The 24,174-nt window shown below is 39.2% G+C and overlaps 1 protein-coding gene across 2 annotated transcripts in view; it reads right to left on the reverse strand.

Annotated features, from left to right (window-relative positions):
- Window positions 1-1,888: 1,888 nt before the first annotated feature.
- Window positions 1,889-24,174, reverse strand: part of GUCY2C (guanylate cyclase 2C) — a 137,758-nt gene continuing 115,472 nt past the window's right edge. For both annotated transcript variants that reach the window (XM_074006319.1, XM_005570213.5), the window contains exons 20-27: window positions 17,599-17,690; window positions 14,624-14,782; window positions 11,147-11,339; window positions 10,194-10,368; window positions 8,389-8,487; window positions 5,853-5,947; window positions 4,070-4,146; window positions 1,889-2,486 (exon numbers count right to left, since the gene is read on the reverse strand). In XM_074006319.1, coding sequence (XP_073862420.1) covers window positions 2,312-2,486; window positions 4,070-4,146; window positions 5,853-5,947; window positions 8,389-8,487; window positions 10,194-10,368; window positions 11,147-11,339; window positions 14,624-14,782; window positions 17,599-17,690 — 1,065 coding nt within the window. In that variant the 3' untranslated portion in view covers window positions 1,889-2,311. The remainder of the gene's footprint in view (window positions 2,487-4,069; window positions 4,147-5,852; window positions 5,948-8,388; window positions 8,488-10,193; window positions 10,369-11,146; window positions 11,340-14,623; window positions 14,783-17,598; window positions 17,691-24,174) is intronic.

Below are 24,174 nucleotides of genomic sequence, written 5' to 3' on the forward strand. Positions count from 1 at the left end.
GAAAAACCTCATGTTGATTAATTTCCTCAGGGTCTTTTTTTTTTTCTCCCGGTCTGGGAATGTCTTTATCTGTTCCTCATGTTTGAAAGATAGCTTTGTTGGGTACAGTATTCTTAGCTGACAGTTTCTTTTTCTCAACACTTTGCATATATATCTCACTCTCTCCTAGTCTGCAAAGTTTCTGCTAAGAGATCTACTGCAAGCTATATTGGAGCTCTATTGAGTGTGCTTTTTTTTCTCTTCCTAGTTTGAATATTCCTTCTTTATCTTTGATTTTTGATAATTTTATTATGATATGATTTGGGGAATTCCTCTCTGAATTTGACTGGTGACCTCTGAGCTTCCTGTACCTGAGTGCTATCATCTTTCTTCAGTTTGAAAATCTTTCAGCTATAATTTTAAAAATATGACCCTTTTCTTTCTCATCTTCTTCAGGAATTCTTATTATATGAAGGTTAGTTTGCTTGATGGTATCCTATAATCCTTTTTAATTCTTCTTTTCTGATGGGTAATTTCATATGTCCTCTCTTCAAGTGTATTGATTATTTCCTCTGATTAAACATGCTATTGAGGCTTTATAATGAGCTTTTTCAGTTTAGCTATTATATCCTTTATGTCTAAAATTTCAATTTTTATGTGTGTTTTTACATTTTTTTCCTTTGTCAATTTTCTCATTTTGTTCCTGGATTGTTTTTCAAATTTCATTTAACTTTTAAATCTATACTCTCTTGTGCTTCCCTGAACTCTTTAAGAAGATTTTTCTGAATTCTGTCAGACATGTTGCAATTATTTGGGGTCTATTACTGGAGCTTTGTTGATTTCTTTTGATGGTATCATATTTCCCTGAGTTTTCACAATCCTTGTATCTTTACATTGATGCTGCACATTTGAGGAGATGGTCACCTCTTCCAGCTTTTACAGTCATTCTTTGGTGGTGTTAGACCTTTAGTGCTTAATAGTGTAACTTAGTCACTGGTCTGCTGTTGCTTCCTGGTCTGGGGAAGCCTTAAGAGAGTGCTAGAATTTAAAGGTTGTTTAAAAGGAAAAAACCTTTTAGTTGTTTCCAAGTGAGAAGAAGATTCCACATTAGCACTGGGCTTTGTGGGAAATCTAACCAGAGATTCAGGCTTTCCTGTGGGTTTTGCCTCTAGTAAGACTGTTGCATCATCCAGTTTTCTCAGTGTGGCATCTCTGCTGATTGGAGCAGAGCAGCTGCAAGGTCTGCATGTCAGTTTCAGCAATCAGCACCTCCGCTTTTCGTCCCCAGTTCACCCCTGGTGTTTCAGCCCACCTGGTCCTCACAGTGGTTCATGAGACAGGACCAGAGTGAGCTTCTTGTGAAGATTCTCAGACTGGTGGGGAGATCAAACTTCCATCTCCAATTTTCTCCTTTTACCTTGTAAAGTGTGGGTCTAAGGAAATTATCTGTGAGTGGTGCTACGCCAGCTTGGGGGTGGTGCAGTCTAATGAAGTGGGTATTATGATTCCTAATTTACTGATGAAAGATCAGGAGCTTGGAGACATGGAATACTTTATAGTTAGAAAAGTACGGTACAGGAACTTAACTTTTGCCTTGGTCCCATACTTAGATCACTGCCATCCACATTGTTAATTGGACAAGCTGAAGGAATACCTCTGTTTAAAGGTCAGAAATTCCCTCACGTGTAGCAGGTGATACTAACCTTCAATGTTCTCACCCTTGAGTAACAATGCTAGCTTTGCCATACTTCAAGGTGAGTGAATGTAGTCAGTTTTTCAGTAAGTGCAAGATGATGGGACTGATGTATTCCAGGAAAATGGGCAAAATGGGTAGAAACACATACACAGTCTTGGGAAACCTTTAGCTTTTATTCTTTCCTAATATAGAGCATATTTTCTGCAAAAATTATGAGTTAAATATACTTTAATGAAGATAAGGTATTTAAAATATAATTATGACAATTTAAAAAATCTTATCAATACAGAAGGAAAAAGAGCCAGTAAACAAAAACAATAAAAACAAACAAAAAATAAATGAAATAAGAATAAAATCTTCTCAAGTTCTAGATAGTCTATTCATTTCTTTTCTTTTCCAGGTGGAAGCTGCCTGGAACAACTGCTGGAATGAGGCTCCAGAGTGGAAGGTAAGTATTTCACTGAGAACACACATCTGATTCATGCAGGAAGTCCATGTTCCAGACAGGCAGCCAAGCCTAAGCACACTTCTGCTTCATTGAGGTCTCAGGAAAATGCAGGCTTTCAGGACACTTGAGGTCGCTGCCTCCGTGCAGCTGTATTTTAATTTGCGTGAGTCCTTACACCTCATTTAGGTTTAAAAATAGGTGCTCTCCTTGTCCGTGGTATTCAGTTGCAAGTATTCCAGAGTGCCTTTTTTATAGCTGGCTACTCGTCTGGGTTTTTGGCTTCTTATCCCTGCCGCCTGTCTTTTCTGTAAAGAGTTGGCAATCATGTCTGAAAATTCTGCTTGCAAACGCTGTTGATTCTCCCTGCAAACAGGGTGGGAAGAGAAAATAGAACTTCTCAGCAATTCATACAGAATATTCCTTAGCTCCAGAATAATCAGTTCAGTTACTCAGTTAATCTTTGAATGCCTATTCTGTACAAGACACAGGAAATCCAAAGAATACGAAATGATCCCCGCCTTTGATGAGCTTAAAAAACTATTATCTCTGCTAGGAAATTAGACTTCAATTTCAAAGTGAAACGATCTGCTGCTGGAATTTGGAGGCATGGTTGGGAGGATCTAGGTTTACATATGCCACTGCAGGAAGGGGAAAAGAAGCAGGGAGGATGCTCCGCCCCTGCCACACAACCCTGAAAACTCATTGGTCCCACACATACTTCACAGTGTGAGTCTTGTTTGGGGAAGGCTTAGAATGGTGGAGGGGGCCACGAGTTTAGAATGGACCTGGGACACTCCAAGTAAGGAGCTAGGTTTCTCATGCCCCAGGGAAGATTTGGCTTGTTTTGGCTTTTCTAGAAGCTTGCCATCTCTCTGGGTCTGCCATCTAGGCCTCTGCAAGACAGAGTTTCTCAACCATAGCAAAAGCCAAGGAAATGGCCATATGGTTGCAGTAACATGTATTGATAGGCAACTGGATGACAACTTAAGTCACCTTTAGGAGAACTGAAACCTGTCAGTTAACCCTGAAACTTTGTCTTCCTCATCGCAGGGAGAACACAGACTTCATATTAAGACCCAGAACCACAGTCTTGGGGCTGAGGCAGGTCCTGTTTTCATTAGGCAACTCAACAGAAAGATGAAGACAGGAGTGGAATGCAGAGAGCCTCTTTGCCCCCAGTGTGCACCACTCCTGTGAGAACCAGACAGGCATGAGGTGAACTCTAAAGTGTCTTCTGTTCTCCCGAGCGAGCCTGGAACACAATGCTAGCTTTGCCATTGCTTTATTGCAGGGCAATATAGTCAGGTTTTCTGCAGGGACAAAATGATGACTGGTACAGTCTAGGAAAGTGGGCAGAATAGGTAGAAGCTCATATCCAGACTCAGGAAACTTTTAACTCGTTCTTGTCTAATATATAGTATATTTTCTGCATAAACTGTAAGTGTACTTTAATGGAGATAAGACATTTAAAACATAATTTTGACAGTTAAAAATATCATGAATACAGAGCCAGTAAACAGAATGAAACAAATGAAATAACAAAATCTCCTCAAGTTCTAAATAGTCTGTTCATTCCTCCTCTTTTCCAGGTGGAAGCTCCTTTTTGGGATAAAGGATCCAGAGCTTAAAAAAAAAAAAAAAAGGTAGTTTTATACTGAGACGACACATCTGATTCATGGAAGCAAGGTCTATGTTCCAGACAGGGAAGCCAAGGCTAAATACTTTTCTGTTGTCATTGAGGTCTCAGGAAAATGCAGGCTTTCAGGATAATTCCCTTCTTGCAGTCTAAGAAGGGAGGTTTCTAAACCTTCTCATGTATAGTCCCTTCTTATGCAATATATGCCACTTGTAAGGCACTTGCCAACTTAAATTGGCTTTAAGTAGCGTAACTTACAAAGCCAAGATCTCTGATTTCCTCCCTGTCCCTGCCACACCCAGAAGCTTACACAGTAGGAGGGGTTGGCAGGTTGAATTTCTGGTCCTTCATCCCGGTCAGCCAGTAGGTAGTCTCATTTCCTCTTCCCTGGTAAGACAAAAGAGTTAGGTACCACGGAGGCCAATGAGTCAGTTCAGCTGTAGACCACTGTTCCCATAGTGATCTGTTTCCGTGACACGTTTCACTTCCGCATTTCTCATCAGTGCCAATATTTAAGCACATCACACATTCCTGTTACGATTTGCATTATCTCTAGACAGATTTTTATTTCCAAGTGCCTTTTTAAAAATAAGTTTCTCATTCAGCAGACATCCTTTTCTTAAAGTAGAGTTTTCTTTTTTTTCCCCAAAAGACATTTTAAAATATCACTCTAGCAACATCACAAGAACTCTAACTTAAAAAGGAAGAAAATTCATCTGCAATTCTGCTACGTCAACAAATCCAACTGCTTGTCATTGTCCATATTTCCTTCTAGCCTTTTTTGCAATAAAGTTTTGTCACAAAACTTTTGCTACAGTTTCCCTATCTTATTACAAACACATGTACATCACAATTAAGAACTCATTAAGTGGCATTTGTGGGGTCCATCTGGAGGCTACGGAATGTATGGAAATTTACTGGAATACTGGAAACTCTGTTTTTGCTAAAGCTGGTATTTGAAAAAGAGATACAAAATACATATTGTCCAAACACAGCCAGTGAACTATTATTTAAAAAAAAAAGTGTAATAATATATATCTGTAATATAGATAAATGGTTTAAAAATGAATGCTATATATATATATATATATATATATAACTGTTATATATTATTAAACTCATTTTAAAAAATAGTGGTTCATTGGCTGTGTTTGGACCATAGTAATCCATAAACCGGTTCTATTTTGGGGTAAATGTTCTTTGTAAAAAATGTATCTATGGAGGACTCAAAAAGCAAGTGTCATGATGTTAGGACACTTACATGAAAGGAGACTTTTCCAAGGTGCAATCAAAATACAAAGGCCAGAAGCACTATGGCTACTGGAGGCAAGTAACTTACAGTTAATAGTTGCTTTGCCAGTTGTGAAAAGATTGTAATAACTTTGGAAAAGCAGCCTGAGAAGCAACTGGAGACATCTGATGGCTTTGGAGGGCAGCTGTTTTAAATGTGAGGAACTGCATGAAGACGCTAGAGTAGTGATTCTCAAATATTAGTGTGGTCATCTTGTTAAAAAACACATCATCTTGTTAAAAATATAGATTCCTGATCTACACCCACAGAGAATCTTGCATAGCAGGCCTGGTGGAGTGTCCAGACATCTGCATTTTAACAAACTTCCAGATGGGGAGGAGGAGGAGAATGGGGCCACACCTTGTCATTCACTCCTTGTGATTCTAGAGCTTCGGAATAGTAAAGCAACTGGCAAGAGAGGTGACCTCAGATCATAGCAGCGTTGTGTAGTAAGAGTAGGGAAGTAAGTGGGGGGACAAGGGTTTTGATTTAAATTAAATAAGTCCTGGACCAGACAGTTTGTAGCTCTTGTGTTTGGAGGAGGAACTGGAGACAAAACCTGGATATGGGAGGGGAAATGGTGGCAGAGTTCAGAATGTCAAAAGGGCTCTTTGGAGTAAAGGAAAATTCTGAGTTCACATTTTTTGGTGGTCATTTCTCTTGCAGAGGATGGAGGGTGCTCATTGTGACGAGTACAGAAAAGGATTAGCATGCTCCTCAACTTTCCTGGCCAAGGCTCAAAGGAGGTGGCCCAAGCGTGTCTGAGGGCTTTTTCCATGTATTGTCTCTGTGGACTCCCTACCTTTAAGTACGTTTCTCCTCTCACTTCATACAGGAACTGGCACTCAGTTCTCTTCAGAATGGCTATGGTGGAGCCACTCACATGAATTCTCAAAGCTGGAAATGCAAAATAGATAAATAAAAATCTCAGCCATTACATGGCCTATTTGTTTTCCATTGATTCAGGATATCAACAACACCTGAGATAAGAATCCTAAATCAAGAAGAAACAATTGTGGCTATTTTAATGAAAGAACACTTAAAAATAACATCAGAGAGATAAGAAATGGTATAGTTTGGATATTTGTCCCCACCCTAATCTCATGTTGAATTTTAATCCCCAGTGCTGGAGCTCTGCCCCCTCGCCAGGTGTCTGGGTCACAGGGTTGGATCCCTCATGACTTGGTGCTGTCTTTGCAATAGTGAGTTGTCACAAGATCTGGTCATTTAAAAGTGTGCGGCACCCGCCCCCTGCCACTCTCTCTCTTGCTCTTGCTTTCGCCGTATGAAGTGCCTGCTCCGGCTTTGCCTTCTGCCAAGAGTGAAAGCTTCCTGAGGCCTCCTCAGAAGCAGATGCAGGCACTATTCGTACTGTACAGCCTGCAGAACCATAAGCCAATTAAACCTCTATTCCTATAAATAACCCAGTCTCAGGTTTTTCTTTATAGCAATGCAAGAACGGCCTCACACAAGAAATATAATTTCACATGGTAAGAAAGAAGGCCTGGCATCAGTTTTCAGGGCCCTGAGTGATGGGGATCCCAAGGTTTTGCTCCATAGATTCGCATTCCAGCTCAGAGTAGTAGCCTGAGGGACCTCGTTTTAGATTTGACTGGTAGTGCCAAGCTTGGGTGTTGGAGTCTGGCTTTGGGTGCCTGTGGAAAAGTTCCAGTAAATAGCTAAAGACTTGTGGGCAAGGTGAAGATTCGGGAGAGTCGTGGGGTCTTGATTTTCTCCAATTTCCTTCTTCTGGAACATTGTTATCCTTTGACAAAAGACGTGGTGAGGGCACGCCCATTCACAAGTCCATTGATGTGTACCACCTTTCCCAATATAGGGGCCTAATAGCAATACCACGAACAATAACAACAGTAAGAATAACGACAATCCCAAATTGTATACCTGCCATGTACCATGATTGCTAAACGCTTAACATGACATCATCCCAAATGATTTCAGAAACCCTCCTGGCAAGGTTGGTATTCCATTTTCAATTTATATCTTTATCTTTCTGAGGGCTAGAAGGATCAGGTAGCTTTCTCCCCAACTTATACTTATAAGGATTAACATAATTTCAATCGTAACCCGTGTGTCTGACCCCGACCTTATCCTTTTCCTTGACGGCATGATTTGCCAGGACAAACTAGTATCAGATTGTCAGTACACTACCAAAATACCATTCTGCCTCCTGTGGTTTTGTAAGCTCCAGCCATGTCTACCAATGCTTTTTTTTTCTCTTCTATATATTTCTACTACTAGCACTGTCATCAGTATTTATTGAACATCTACTTCATGCAGCACATTGTGCCTCTACCTTGCCAAGCAAATGCAATATATTCCTTTGTATATAACAAACGCTTAGATTTTTCTTTACTACAATCAATTCTCAGTTGGGCATGATGGCTGTTGCTTGTAATTCCAACACTTTGGGGGACCAAGGCAGGAGACTTCCTTGAGCCCAGGAGTCTGTGGCCAGCCTAGACAACATAGGGAGACCACATCTCTACAGAAAAACTTAAAAATTTAGCTGTGCATGGTGGCATGCCTGTAGTCCCAGCTACTCAGGCGGCTGAGGTGGGAGGATCACTAGAGCCGATGAGTTCAAGGATGCAGTGAGCTGTGATTGTGCCATGGCACCAAAGCCTAGGCGACAGAGTGAGACTCCACCTCAAACAAATACACAAAAATCAATTTCCAGAAAAATCGAATATGCTTTGGGAGGCCAAGGTGGAAGGATTGCTTGAGGTCAGGAGTTTGAGACCAGCCTGGGCAACATGGTGAGACCCAGTCTCTATTAAAATTTAGCTGGATGTGCTGGTATGTTCCTGTAATCCCAGCTACTTGGGAGGAGGCGGCCAGGAGTTCAAGTTTACAGTGAGCTATAATCATGTCACTGCACTCCAGCCTGGATGACAGAATGAGAGCCTATCTCTAAACAACAAAAACAAAAAAGGAAAATAAGAGGGAAACAATAATGTGAACCAGGGTGTATAGTTCTTACCTTGCCTACTGATTTTTAATTTAACTTTCATATTTCTATGGTAAATGCCATGACTATTCTAAGTAGAATATCCCCGGATTCATTGTATATGAGCCAAAAATATAGAAGCAGTCTAAAACTGAGCAAAAGTGGAAGAATAAAATAATTATCAGTAAACAACAACAAAAGCAAATGTAGCAAAAGCTGGATTGACACAGGTTTGTGTTCAGCTAATGTGAAGAATTATTCTACATCTCACTGGCACTTTGTATCTACTTATTGTGCATTTTATCTCACAGTCGCCCTCTGCTGGAAGACAGAATATTTGTCCTCTGAGAAAAACAATCTCCCTTCTTACGGAGGCCAGTGGATTCCATCCTAGAGGCTGTGTTGACTGTATCTCCAAATAGACAATAACGAGGCATCTTGATTCCCACAACTCCAGCAGCGCAGGGACCTGAAATGAAGGACAGAAAGCAGGAAGTGGAGGCCATAGAAATTGCAGAGTAGAGTGAAGACAGGTAAGCCTTTCTGCATGGTCACAATCTGAATGCTTCCTGTCATGGACAAGTGGCTGACGATGTGAAATGTGAGCTGGGACTTTTGCTTTAAATGGATGAATCCAATGAAGCATCATTATTCAATGCATGCGATCATAAAGTATTTTGCTCTCACAAAGAAAACGACATTTGTAGCAAATAGAAAGGCATCCAGAGTTCCAGATCGCAAAGGTGATTTTAAACAGAAGGCTCTTGGGAAGGATGAAGATGAGCCCCACTGCTTGCTTACTATGCCAAACCACACAACCCTGAATTTCACACTGCTGGAGGGCACTGTAGACTTGAAACTTCAATGGCTGAAGTTTATTTTTATTTTAAGGTGGCATTTCTGGGATTGGTGCCATGACAATGGAAGACAGAAGACAAGACAAAGGCATAACCTTCCTTAAGCATTTCATGGACCGGGCGAATGCAGCTGGATGGGGAAGCCTGTGGCACAAGGAGGTTCTAACAAGCAGAACAAAAGCCCAGGCTAGACTATGCACTGTGGGGTATTAGGTAGGAAATAAGGGTTATTCAGTCAAGCATTTGCATAGAATGACTGAGTGCAAGGAGTTAACAGTTTTAGAAGTTAAAATTAACTCAGAAACTGCAAAGCTGGGTTTTAAGCAATGCTTTGCAAAAGATTCATCTAGATGACTTCTGAGTTCCTCTTACTATGTTTTTCTATAACACCTGTAACTCTTCTCAAATCTTGACGTTCAAGGCTGTTGAATTAAACTAAGTTTGGCCTGAGGCTGCCTCTTAGGGGTCCCTACAAAACAAACTGCAACCTAGCTTGACACATAAACAAACTAAAAGCCTAACTAGGGTATACTTACGTTACCGATAGCTGAGTCTCAGCCAATCGCAGTAGCTGAGCTTCAGCCAGTCACAGGCTGTCAGCTGATCTGACCTTGATCAAATCAGGGAAACGCAGAGCTGTGACCAATCAAGTTGTTTCTGTCCCTCACTTCTGTTTTCTGTCTATAAACATTGCCTGCCCACCTTGCCCATGGAAGCTCTCTGAACCTCTTCTGGTTCTAAGGGCCATCTGATTTGAAAATTGTTCTTTGCTCAGTCAAACTGCATTAAATTTAATATGCATAAATCTTTTCTTTTAACAAGGCTATGTAACTTTCATGGTCTTTGAAAGCGACTCATGTACTTTCTGTACTACTGCAGTGGCAGGGAGGGGAGGGGGCATAAATAGTATAGAAATTTCACCAGCTGTTTTTTATTTTCCCTGGTAGATAATCTAATCCACTGAAGATACTATAATATTTTAGTGGGAAAATATATTGAAGTTGGGGGTGGGGAGAAAGGGAATGGGGAGGAGATAAATGAAATCATAGGTATGGTGATTTAAATAGGAGTCCAAAGCTTCTTGTTTTTGTACATGTTATTTCAGCAGTCAGTGGTGCCCTCAAAGGTCTTGTTCTTAGAGCTCTTTAGGAACTGGGTCTGAATATCTCAGGATGCATAGTGGGACCTCACATTTGGCAAAAAGAATTAAGAGTAAACGTGAAGTCGATCACACTTGAAGACCTTTTATCCTTTCTGATTTAGTTGGTGCCCAGCAGTACATGTGGTTCCCAATTTGCTAAAATGCTCAACTCCATACCAGAGTGAACGCCAATGCGAATCCATATTGGGAGGCCAGGAAGATGCTCCAGCTCAAAGGTCCCCATGAAGCTGAGGATTTCCAAGGCCATCTTGGCAATGTCTATTGCATGCCGATTGCCATTTCTCTTAGGCAAACCACTAGCCACCATGTAGGCATCACCAATGGTTTCCACCTGTGGAAACAGTTTCTCATGAGTGGCTCTGCCCCTTTGAAAAGCATAGACATTAAACAGAAGTAATTAATCACATATTAAACACAAAAAGTGATTTGGGAACACAGTATGAGCATAGCCCTTTACACTTTTTCTGGGGCCAATTCAATCAGTTCTATGCTGATTCCTTCAGAGTTTTTATGGTTAATGGGTGATAAAATTGCTATAAAGGAATTTAGCCATTTAAAAGTACTTCATAAGTATATAAATTGTCCAGATGTGGTGACAGTTCTAGAAATGTTCAAATAAATAATCTGAATGGTTTTATGTAATTTGAGGAACACCCTTAATTACCTGAAAAATCATCCTTTAGCAAATGTCAACGTACTATTTGACAGAATATTACATTTTGTAATGTGTAATTGTACACATTCTTGTAGTACGATTTTCTATTTATTATAACCCCAGTGTCTTCTCTGCTTCATTTGCAGTCGGCCTAAACACTGCCCATTTTTTTGGAGGTGATTTAAGAGTATGCCATTTTGTCTAAATTTAGTACTTTAAATTCATTCCTGCTGAACTTCCTGTTGTACCTTTTGTGCTGCTGCTTAAATGGTAATTTTGACTTTTCACTCCTCTAATTCTTCTACTTCTCTTCACCTTTAGCTCAGATTCAACCACCAATTCACTAAATGTGAAACTAGAGAGGACAAAAGTAGTAACAGAAACAACCAATTCAGGCTCTGATAACCTTGGGTTGTACAATTAATGGTTTCAGCCTGTTAGGTGATGTGGTTACCTTGTAGACATCATGATGATCAACAATGTGGTCAAAACTCTTATAGATGTCATTAAGCATGTCCACCACTTCCATGGGGGTGCTGTATTTGCAGATAGTAGTGAAACCTACAATGTCACTGAAGTAGATTGTAACTTCCTCATATAGTTCCGGCTCTACAAAGCCTTTCTCCTTCAGAGACTTTACCACTAGCCTAGATGAACAAAGGAAACAAAATGCCTTCAACTTCAGCAAACTTTTTCTTGTTTCACATAAATCTTTCAGATAGTAGTGATTGTCTACTAGAAATTCTAGAATTTGAGACTTCCAGTGAATTGAGTGAATAGGAAACAAAGAGAGGTTGCTTACATCATATACATGAACATATTACACACATACACATATAATAAATGTTGTGAACACAGATGAATATAAGCAGGTTCAACATTAACTTAGTGTTTGATTATTAGCCCTAATACACATGAACAGAGAACTTTAATAGCCTCAAAACTCTCATATATACATACTTGCCCACTTTTTGCTTCTCTATTGATAATCAACTTCTTACAGATATGGCTCTATATGCAGAGGCTGAGGAGAGTGTGGTATTACTTAAATCACCACAGGTATCAGATCTGAATTTCCCAACAAAATTGATAGTTTTACTTTCCTGGAATGTGTAACACGGCATTGCTTAATATTACTATGAAATAATTATGAAATTAATATGATTTATTACTATGAAATAATATTACTATGAAAAATTACTATGCATTTAAAGAACCAGAGTTTGTTTGATACATTTTGAACCAGATTTGGGTCATTTAAAAAGCAAAATTAATCATGTAAATAAATTACGCTAAAATTGTAGAAGTCAAATTAAAGCAACTTTTAGAATATCTTTGGTGAATGAGGAGCAACATATCAGATTCAAGATTGAGGAAAGAAAACCAGAAGGGACTCCATACTTGGTGTGCCAAGTTACCTCTTCATTGAGAAAAGGGAGTGAAGGCTGACATGAAGTGGGATGTTCCCTGTCTGTCCTTGGCATCACTTTGTAGTGGCCCTGAGTATGGAACCACTAGAATCAGAAACTGGAAGCTGGGAGGTTCCACAGAAGTCATTGAAAATAAATCTTTTATTTTTACAGATGAGAAAGCTGAGTTCTAAAAAAGTATGATTTCCGTAAGGTCCCACAGCCCATTAGAGACAGAGCCAGGATTAGAACTCAGGAACACTTCGGTCGCACCCACCAGTCTTTTTTTGCACTATACTCCCTGCATAACCCAGGCCTTGGATATTCAGGGAGATGGGGAAGATTTGGAGGTATGCTGACTGCAGCAAAGGAGGTGGGCTGTCCCAGAAAGAAAACAACCAATCAACCACAAAGATTTCTAACACTCATTTGGAGAACCTCCAGAGCATCTGGAGAAACCTTTTTAATTGGTGCAATGACAAAACTTGGAACCTTTGAAAAACATTCCTTTGCTGTGGCTTGGATTCCTAGGGACACATCTGGAGTGGTTGTTCTTGATGTGCCCTGTATAAAGTGCATAGTATTTTGGAGGCTACATAGACGCAATGACAAAATTGGATATTCTGCCATATTTGCAATTCATTGTACTGCTTATATCTGAAAAGTCATATGAGTTTGGTGATATGGTTTGGCTCCGTGTCCCCACCCAAATCTCATGTTGAACTGTAATCCCCAATGTTAAGGGAGGGACCTGGTGGGAGGTGATGGGATCATGTGTGCAGATTTCCCCATTGCTGTTCTTATGTTAGTGAGTTCTCATGAGATCTAGTTGTTTGAATGTGTGTGGCACCTCGCCCTTTGCTCACTCTCTCTCTTGCTGCCATGTGAAGAAGGTGCTTGCTTCCCTTTCACTCTTCCACCATGATTGTAAATTTCCTGAGGCCTCCCCAGCCATGCTTCTTGTACACCCTGTGGAACTGTGAGTCAATTAAACCTGCTTTCTTCATGAATTACCCAGTTTCAGGCAGTTCTTTATAGCAGGGTGAGAACAGACTATTACACTTGGAAAATAGTGTGTTTTCCAGAGAGAGAAACTCATGTTGTAAATAAATGAAGGAAGGGCTGGGACTTAACATGATGAGCTTTGATAACAGGTCGTTGCTGACGTAGATAAAATTAGTATACAGAGTGGATCTCTTAGAAAGTCTTCCCGTAAGAAAAAACTTCTGGCCAGGCACGGTAGCTCAAGCCTGTAATCCCAGCACTTTTGGAGGCAGAGGCGTGTGGATTACCTGAAGTCAGGAGTTTGAGATCAGTCTGGCCAACATGGTGAAACCCTCTCTCTACTAAAAATGCAAAAATTAGCTGGGTGTGGTGGCAGGCACCTGTAATCCCAGCTACTTGGGAGGCTGAGGCAGGAGAATCATTTGAACCCAGGAGGCAGAGGTTGCAGTGAGCTGAGGTTATGCTATTGCACTCCAGCCTGAGCAACAAGAGCAAAACTCCACCTCAAAAAATAAAATAAAATAAAATAAAAATAAAAATAATTTAAAAAGAAGAAACTTCTATTTTAATGTATTTACCCCAAGGTGTACTGTTCAAATAAATGTTTAAGTGATATCTGGTTCCTACATGCAGTCTTAAGTTTATTTGCCCTCTGCTACACGTATTTCTTTTTGATTCTTCTAGTTATTGCTCATGCATGTTTTAGTTTTATCTTGCAAATATAATTTTTACATGAATAACCAAAGTGAGCTGTGTGGAAACCATGATGTATTGTAGCTCCTGAAGAGGCTTGTGTGATATAATCTTTGGAAATCCAATAAAAACATCTACCAACTAATGGTCCAAGTGGCATATTGAACTAAGGCTAGGAAAAAAGCTGAAATGGTGAGCCAGCTGATTCAAATCACTTGAGTGACATTACTGGTTAAAACCACCGCCAATGAAACCCTGGGAAGGCAGCCAGATAACCAGGATATTGTTTTTGTCACAACTCAGCATTAAAGACCAGGCAAGGAATTATGCATTATGTACCCAACATTTATGGAGCTCTGATAGAAATTATCATCCTTGAAGCGAGTAGGAAGGGTTCCCTACTGTTCCCAGGGACTCTGAGGGCTCATGGGTTCTGCCCTTCTATCACAAGGTTACGAGACACCACTTGCCAAGTGTCTTCCAACTCCTTTCCCCCAAGCTGTGATCCGCCTCCTAGTTTTCTTGCAGGTGATTTGACTTTCAGAGGTTTGAGATTTTGAGGTCAGAGTTGCTAAAGGAGATCAGGGACTCCAGCTTGGGCCTCTTGGGTAGAATCCCATCTCTGCCATTCACAGGTGACCTTCAGGACATTACTTAGTGGAGTACAAACTGAAACAAGGCTTAGCAAAATACATGCATTTTCAAACCAATAATCTACTGAAGAATATATAAAAGGAAACAAATCCTATATAGACACAACGAAAAGCAATGCTAGAAGGATATGCTGAATATTTCAGCTCCCACATCAGCAAGATTTGCCTTACCTTGGAAGCAACATAAAGTTAAGTCTGTCAGCCCTGTCCCTCTCTGCCTTGTATAGCTGTGTCCTTTCCTCTACCAGATGTTCCAGGTTTCGAGAATATAGCTGTAGACGTCGGATCAAAGTATCCATATAGCTTTCATTTTTTTGGTCATGAAAAAGTCTGTAGGTAGTAATAGATAAAGAGCTCTTATATATTATTAAAAAAATGAACATCCAATAAAACAATGGACAAATATGATGAACAGATAATTAAAGAAAAATAAAAGCCAACAAACACAACAAAAAAACTCAACCTTGTCCAGGCACAGTGGCTCACACCTGTAATCCCAGAACTTTGGGAGTCCCAGGTGAGAGGATCACTTGAGGTCAGGAGTTTGAAACCAGCCTGACCAACATGGTGAAACCCTGTCTCTACTAGAAATACAAATATAAGCTGGGCATAGTGGCGCTACTCCAGAGGCTGAGGCAGAAGAATTACTTGAACCTGGGAGGTGGAGGTTGCAGTGAGTCGAGATCGTGCCAGCTACTCCAGAGACTGAGGCAGGAGAATTGCTTGAAGCTGGGAGGTGGAGGTTGCAGTGAGTCGAGATCATGCCACTGCACTCCAGCCTGGGTGACAGAGTGAGACTCTGTCTCAAACCAACAAACAAAAAACCCAACTTAACCTCAGGACAAAAATAAGATTAAAAAAGGGAAAACAAATGTAAAAATGATGGTAATCAGTGTAGAAGGAGGAAATACATACAGTACAAAACCTTCCTGAAGAGCAATTTGGTAAAAGTCTGTCACAAGCTTTAAGAATGCATATACCAATCAGCTTAAAACTCTATTTCTGAGAATTATCCTAAGGAAACAATCATGAATGTGTTTAGAGTTAACAACAAAAAAAGTCACAGTATTCTTTACAAGAGCAAACATTTGAAAATAATCTAAATGTATAACAAAAATGTAGTTAAAATATGATAGGACAATGGAACATTAACATTCTAATTTGTATCATAAAATACAAATTAGTATTGTTGAATACACAGAAAGACATTCACTCTGTATTATTAAGTAAAAAAGTCAGTTTATAAAATAGCAAAAATTATAATCTCAATTTTAGTTTTTGAAGACTGGTGGTCACCTATTGGGAAACAGGTGATGTTTTACTTTCTTGCTTGCTTATTTATATTTTCTAAAATATAAAAGAAACAATTTGCAATAAAGGAAAATCTTTTGAAAGCTGGTCTAGAAGTGATAAATGAAAGTGTAGGAGAAGGACTAAGAAAAGCCAAGCCAAGCCTCATATTAGCTCCTCAGTACAGAAAGCCAGGGTCCTGACACCAGAAGCCTAACTCTGGATTATTTTGTCAGATCGAGGAGACTGAGATGAGATGCCAGCTTTGTGTGACAGTGGGTGGTATGACAAACCTTGGTGCAGAGGTCGGGGAGAAGACACATTGAGTTCTCCTAGCATTGTGAGGATCAGAGAGAACGTTCATAACGTCTAAGGCACAATTGAAGGTGCTGAATAAATCACAGTCATTTTACTGTTGCAACAATAACAATCACTTCTGATCTCAGGAGAAGATGGCCTGCATCATCATCCCCTGGGATGGGGAGAGATGTTTGTTAAAAATCCAGTACAGTTTTGTGCCCTACACCAGACCTATGTGACTGAAAATTGCTAGGCTTGGAATGAAGAAACAGAATCTTTTAACAAGTTCCCCAGGGAATTTTTACTTGCAACTGCCAGTACAGAGTCCAGTTGGGTAGAATGGATGTGGGAGCAGTTGTAAGAGATGAAGTTGGGTAATCTCACTCTAGGATGAATTGATTCAATTAAAACAGTTTCTCACCTTTGACTGCATATTTTAATCACCTGGGAGCTATTAAAAATCCTGACACCAGCGTGTACCCCAGACCAATTACATCAGCCTCTCTAGGGTAAAACCCCAGTATCAGTATTTTTAAAGTTCCTCAGGTGATTCCAAGCTGCAGCCAAGTTTGAGAACCACCACACACGTTAAAGGCTGAGTGTCAAGGACCCAGTGTCTTCATGAGCATACATTTTATCAGTCACACATAAAGTCTCATCTGGACAGGACAGCGAAGGAGAAAAAAAAAAGGGGGCTAGAATTAATTATTATTTCCTGCTCCATTCCCACAACTGACAGCTTAGTTCTACTAATTAATGACCACATGTTCATTAACTTCACTCCACCTCATCTCCTCCAGCTCTAGACTTTTACTCTCATTACGTATCTGAATCTTTTGACCTAATGAGAACTACAGAAAGACCTGGAAAAAATCATAAAAATCATCTTGTTCAATCCAAATTTTCTAACAAGAAAAGTGATACCCAGTGAAGGTAAGTGTTTTGTCTAACGCCCCACAGCAAACTCTTATCAGATTTTAGTCTAGAAATTGGATTGCCTAACTCTTAATTCAGTGTTATTTTTCTCATTCTGCAGTGTATGAACTGAAAACATGGGTTATCTAGAAATTAATCTCACCAGATAATTATGTACTTTTCTCCCCCACTTTGAATTATGCTCTGATTCATGACATGTCTTAAGTACCTAGGGCCAAAGCTGGAGATTTTAAGACTTTAAGATCCTAAGAACATGCCGACATTAAGAATTGTCTAGGAGCTTTACAGATTCTCAGGACTCACGCTACACTTCTAAATCCTAATTACCCACAGAAGGACCCAGAAGCTCTATTTGTAACAGACGAATTTATAATCAGCTAAAGTTTGCTTTTTAATCAGACAAGTTTTGACCTTGACTATTTAACTTTTCAAGTGATTATTTCCCTGGGAAAATGGTCTGATAGTCTCCATATCATTTTAATGTTATGAAACAGGTGTTGGTTGCAACCTGGAATTTTTCACTGGAATAGACATTCTCATTCTTAGGTGCCACTGAATGTCAACTACAATTTTTTTAAAACCCTGAAATTAGTGAATAAAAGTAAACATTGCAGCAATACCCAAATATCTTGGCAAGTGTAGTCTCAATTTTTTTGAAATCTGGTCTCTTTTCTGGATCTTCTTCCCAACAGCTTTTTACAAGTAGGTACACCTGGAAGAAAACAAGGACAAATTAGCTCAGTGGATAGTAAACTAAATCAAGAGAGAATTCTTATTCTCATTGATGGGAGTGATTAAGGCAAGGAATAGTTTAAAAATATCTTCAAGTCTGTCAATGCGGACAAGAGATCCCCAGCTCGCTGGTTTCTGTCTCAGGCATGACCACCTGCATTATCTGATCCAGTTATTCCCTTGGGTGAAATTAATGAAAAATGTGATACCAATTTAGAGGAGGACAGGTTGATAGGGGAGACTAAGTGAATTTACAAGAGCTTGCAAGGTTTACGTTGGAGAGAGAAAAACGTAGTGAAGGTATGGCAGGCCTCCATAACAACTGTTTCAGTACTGACTGCATGGTGAACTTAAATATTAAAAGCCAGCGCCCTTATACAAAGGCTGGGATGTAACAAAAGTCCACCAAGAGTTTTGCGTAGGCCTTTCCTGGGCCTTAAAGCATGACAGAATAACGAAGGAATTCTTAACAGGACCCATTTAGGATTAAACAAGTTTTATTGGGGGTCTGAAGAAACTCCCCAGACCTCCATAGAGAAGTTTATTGGGCATCTGAAGGAACTCCCTAAACCTCTGCGATTTAGCAGGAGACAAGAGAAGGGTAATCATCCCAGCACCTGGACTGATTTAGATTAGGTAAACTTACTGAGGCTCTAGAAGAAGGTCTTCAGGACTCAGACCTTAGTTATAGATTAAAAGAAGTTAATCACGCATGTCTTTAAATGAATGCATACTTACATGTAGACATATAGAAGGTATAGAAGCTCTGAAAAAAATTGTAATTTTCAGTTGGTCTGGTGATAATTTCCAGGCCTTCTCCCTATAACTGGTTACAGAAATAAAAACTATTTTCCTCCTCAGTTCATCTACATCTTGTTATTGGGCCACGAGAAATATCAGCCCAACCCTCAGTTTGGTGGGGGAACAAAGGCTCAGTGAGTATGAGGCAAATGGCTCCAAATGAGAATAAAAGCCCTACTGTCCATGGTTCTAACTTATAGCAAACAATAGTATCACCTGGGGAACATCTGCACAATTTCTTATGCCTAAGCCCCACCCTAAGTCATTCTGATTTAATATATTTTGAAGTGGTCTTACTAGGGTTTCCAGATTTAGCAAGTAAAAGTAAAGAACATCAAGTTAAATTTGGATTTCAGACAAACGATGAATAATTCATTAATAAGTATGTCCCAAATATTGTATGGGCAAAGGGCACTCGTAGATTTTTAAGCTCTTCAGGTGATTATAATGCACAGCTGCAGTAGAGAAGTGACATGGAGAGAAGGAGGTATGGAGGAAGAGGTAGGGAGACAGGAGGAAGCCCATGGAAACCTCATCTTATCTCCTACCACCTGTTTGCAGCTTTTTTTGTTTGTATCAAAATGTGTGGTGAAGACCATTTGTCTTAAATACAGTTTGTTTTTCAGTCTGTCTAAAAACAAGATCATAACTGACACTAGATGCAATCCCTGTCCCTGTACTTTGCCTGAACAATTCCCTGGGAAGGAACTAGAGCCGCGGTATAGCCTGTAGTTGCCAATATTCACCACTAGATGATGCTCCTGCCTTGGTAAGTCATCTGCCGACTCCCTTAGAGCAGTAGAGACAGAAACAACAAACAACTGGGCCTATCCAGTGCCACAGAGTGAAATACTGTCAGCCCTCTGTCTCCATGGGTTCTGCATTCAGGATTCAACCAAATGGGGATGGAAAATATTTGGAAAAAACTGGATGGTTGTGTCTGTATTGAACATGTACTGACTTTTTTTTTCTTGTCATTATTCCCTAAACAATACAGTACCACAGATATTTACATAGTATTTACATCATATTAGGTATTATAAGCAATCTGGAGATAATTTAAAGTACATAGGATAATTTATGTAGGTTATATGTACATAATATGCCATTTTATATCAGATCCTTAAGCCGCTGTGGATTTTGGTATCCACAGGGGTTCCTGGGACCAATTCCCTGTGGACAGAGGGATGACTCTACCGGGTGTTTCTGGGCATTGCTGAGTGATCTAGTTTCGACTCTGTATTCTATTGGCATCAGCTACTTGACATGAAATTTTATTCCTCATTTCTAATTCCAGAACTGTCCAACTACACAAATGAATTAAAGACGATGCTGTTTTCGTGAATAAGGTTTTAAATAGTTGGATACACTCAGATTAGAAAAAAAGGGCTTGAGAAAGGATATACTGATTGTGTGGAGGAATCCTGGAATTCAGAAAAGCAGGAGGAAAGAAAGGAATGAGGAAAGAAAGGAATGAGGCTAGGAGCAGCTGTATTTCAGAAAGTTGTATTTCAACATACTATTACTATTACACATGCACACCTTGTTCATTGAGCTTATAAAAATTGAGAAGGACCCCTGCCTACTGAAGCCAGTGCCTGTACACACCACGGGGTGGCGTCTGAAGACAGGTCTGAGGACAGGTTCACCTGGCTCACTTGCACCCTCCCAGTGCTTCAGCATACCATGCAGGAGGCCCTAGAGATCTCCTAGCCCAGTCCACCACTGTTGGCACCTGAGTACACCTTCTGGGGGCCACATAACCTGCTGCTACCACCACAGCTGGTACCCACCAGCATATACCACTTGTGGACCTGCAGACTGGCCTGCCCAGCCTGTCACAGCCACTACCAACACCAGTGCAGACTGCTTGGGAACCAGAAGCTTGTCCTATCATGGCTACTTCCATTACTCATGCCATGCCTGCTGCCCAGGAACCCGGGAATCCACCCACCAGCCTAGGCCACTGCTGCTACTGCTGGCACCTGAGGAAGTTACTTGGAGGCCAAATAATTGATCTGCCTAGACCCACTAACATTGGTACCAGCATAAGCTGTCCTGGGGCCCAAGGACAGCTTATGCTGGCACCAGTGCCTCCAATGGGCCCTGAGGACTAGTCCACCTGGCATTCCAGTCTTCAACAAAATGTCACCACTGCCTCCACTAACAATGACATCCTAACCCACTAGGGAAATAACAGACCCACTGACACTGCTCACAGATGAGTAAATTATGTGGAGACTACACTACTGCATGCACCCAGAATCAAAGCCAGAGTGCCTCACCCAACCAGTACTATCGATACATCTTCAGAAAAAAAGTCCTCCCCTATGAAAGCAAATGTTAAAATTTGGAAGAAGTAATTGTTACACCAGATGCACAGATATCAACATAAAGGCACAAGAAGTATGAAAAAGCAAGGAAATATGACACCTCCAAAGAAACACAATAGTTCTGCAGTAACAATTTCCAATGAAAAGGAAATTAATAAAATTCTGGAAAAATAATTAAAAATAATATTAAAGGAGCTCAGTGAGATACAGGAGAATAAAGAAAAATAATACAAAGAAATAAAAAAAAAACCTCAGGATATGAATGAGACATTTACCAAAGAAATAGATAGCATAAAAAAGAATAAAACAAACTCTGGAACTGGAGGATTCATTCAATAAGATACAAAATACATTAGAAAGCTTCAACAATATGCTAGATCAAGCAGAAGAATTTCAGAACTTGAAGACAGGTCTTTTGAAATAATCCAATAAGACAAAAATAAAGACAAAGGAACAAAAAAGAATGAGCAAAGCCTACATGATGTATGAGACACCATAAAGTGGCTAAATATTTAAATTTTTTTGTGTTCCAAAAGGTGAAGAGAAAATAAAAGGAATACAAAACCCATTTAACAAAATAATAGCAAGAGATTTAGACATTCAGATACAGGAAACTCAGAGATCCCCAAATAGATATAATTAAAAAAGATCTTCTGCATGGCACATTATAGTCAAATTGTCAAAAGTTAAAGAGAAAATTATAAAAACAGCAAGAAAAAAAGCATCTGGTTACTTATAAGGAAACCCCCATCAGATTAACAGTGAATTTTTCAGCAGAAACCTTACAGGGCAGGAGAGAAGGGATGATGTAGTCAAAGTGTTGAAAGAAAAACCAAATTCCAGTCAAGGATACTATATCCAGCAAACTTATCTTTCATAAATGAAGAAGAAATAAAGGCTGTCCCAGACAAGTGAAAGCTAGGAAAATTTATCACCACTAGACCTCCCTTACAAGAAATACTTACGGGCGTCCTACGCCTGAAAGTGAAAGGATGACATCTACCACCATGAAAACACATGAAAGTATGAAACCCACTAGTAAAGCAATCACACAAAGAGGGAAGAGAAGGGCCTCAAATGTTACCACTACAGAAAACCAGAAACCATAATGATAAACAAGGGAAAGAAGGGAACAAAGGATGTATAAAACAACCAGAAATCAATTAATCAAATGAAAGGAATAAGCCCTTACATAATAATAACCTTGAATGTAAATGGATCAAAAGTTTCACTTAAAAGATATAGACTGGTTGAATGTATTTTTAAAAATGACCCAACTATAGGCTGTCTACAAGAAACTCATCTTGTCTGTAAAGAAACATGTAGACTGAAAGTAAAGGGATGGAAAGATATTCCCTGAAAATGGAAACCAAAAGCGAGCAAGAGTGGCTATACTTATATTAGATAAAACAGACTTTAAGTAAAAATCTGTAAAAAGAGACAAAGGTCATTATATAATGATAAAGGACTCAATTCAGCAAGAGGATATAGCAATTCTAAACATATGCACACTCAACATTGAAGCATAGAGACATTTAAAGCAAATATTATTAGATCTAAAGGAAGAAGTAGATTCCAAACTAATAATAGTTGGGGACTTCAACACTCCACTCTCAGCATTAAGCAGATCATAAAGACAGAAAATTAACAAAGAAACATTGGATTTAAACTGCACATTAGAACAAGTGAACCTAACATTTACAGAACATTTCATTCAATAGCTAAACAATAAACATTCCTGTGTTCAGCACATGGAACATTCTCCAGGATAGACTGTATGTTGTGACACAAAACAAGTCTCAACATATTTATAAAGAATCAGAGTTATATCAAATATGTTCTCAGGCCACAATGGAATAAAAGTAGAACTCAATACCAGGAGGAACTTTGGAAACTACACAAATACATAAAAATTAAACAACATGCTTCTGAATGACCATTGAGTCAATAAAGGAATTAGGAGAAGTTTGAAAAAATTAAGACAAATGAAAATTTAAACACAGCATACCACAACCTATGGGATACAGCAAAAGTACTGCTAAGAGAGAAGTTTATAGCAATAAATGCCTTCATCAAAAAAAATAGAAAAATTTCAAATCTAACAAGGCACCGAAAGGAATTAGAAAAGCAAGAACAAACCAAACCCAAAGTTAGTAGAGGGAAAGAAATAATAAAGGTCAGAGTAGAACTAGAGAAAATAGAGGTTGAAAAAATAATACAAAGGATCATTGAAACCAAAAGTTGTTTTTATGAAAAGATAAATAAAGTCGATAAACCATTAGCTAGACTAACCAAGAAAAAAATGAGAAAAGATCCTAATAAACAAAATCAGAAATTAGAAAAAGACATAAAAACTAATTGCACAAAAACGTGAAAGATTATCAGAGACTATTATGATCAACTATATACCAGCAAACTGAAAAATACAGAGGAAGTGGAGAAATTCCTGGATGAATGCAATCTACATAGATTGAACCAGAAAAAAATAGAATACTATAGAATACATGAACAGACCAACAATGAGTAATGAGACTGAATCACTAATAAAAAGTCTCCCAACAAAGAAAAGTCCAGAACTGGATGACTTTACTGCTGAATTATGCCAAACTTCCAAAGAAGAACTAACACTAATTATCTTCAAACTATTCAAAAAAATTGAAGAATAGGGAATTCTCCCTCATTCTACAAGGCCAGCATTACCCTCATACCAAAACCAGATAAGGATACAACAAAAAAGGAAAACTGTGGGTCAATATCCCTGATGAACATAGATGCAAAAGTCCTCAAAAAAAAAAAAAAAAATACTAGCAAACTGAATCTAACAGCACATCAAAAAGATAATATGCCATGATCAAGTGGGATTTATCCCCAGGAAGCAAAGATGATTTAATAGATGCATATCAATAAACATGATACATCAACAGAATGAAGAAAAAAAGCCATGTGATCATCTCAATTGGTGCAGAAAAAGCATTTGATAATATTCAAGATCCCTTCATGATAAAAACTCTCAAAAAACTAGACATAGAAGGAACATATCTCAACATAATAAAGGCCAGCCATATATCACACACCCTCATAATAATAAAAGCCATATATTACAAACCTGTAAGTATCACACAGAATGAGGAAAAGCTGAAAGCTTTCCCTCTAACGACTGGAACTAGACAAGGATGCCCAATTTCACCTCTCCTATTCAACATAGTACTGAAAGTACTAACCAGAGCAATTAGGCAAGAAAAAGAAAAGGCATCCAAATCGGAAAACAGGAGTCAAATTGTCCCTCTTTGCAGATGATATGATCTTACGTCTAGAAAACCTAAAGACTTC

This window comes from Macaca fascicularis, chromosome 11, assembly GCF_037993035.2.
Source record: "Macaca fascicularis isolate 582-1 chromosome 11, T2T-MFA8v1.1".
Lineage (NCBI taxonomy): Eukaryota > Metazoa > Chordata > Mammalia > Primates > Cercopithecidae > Macaca > Macaca fascicularis.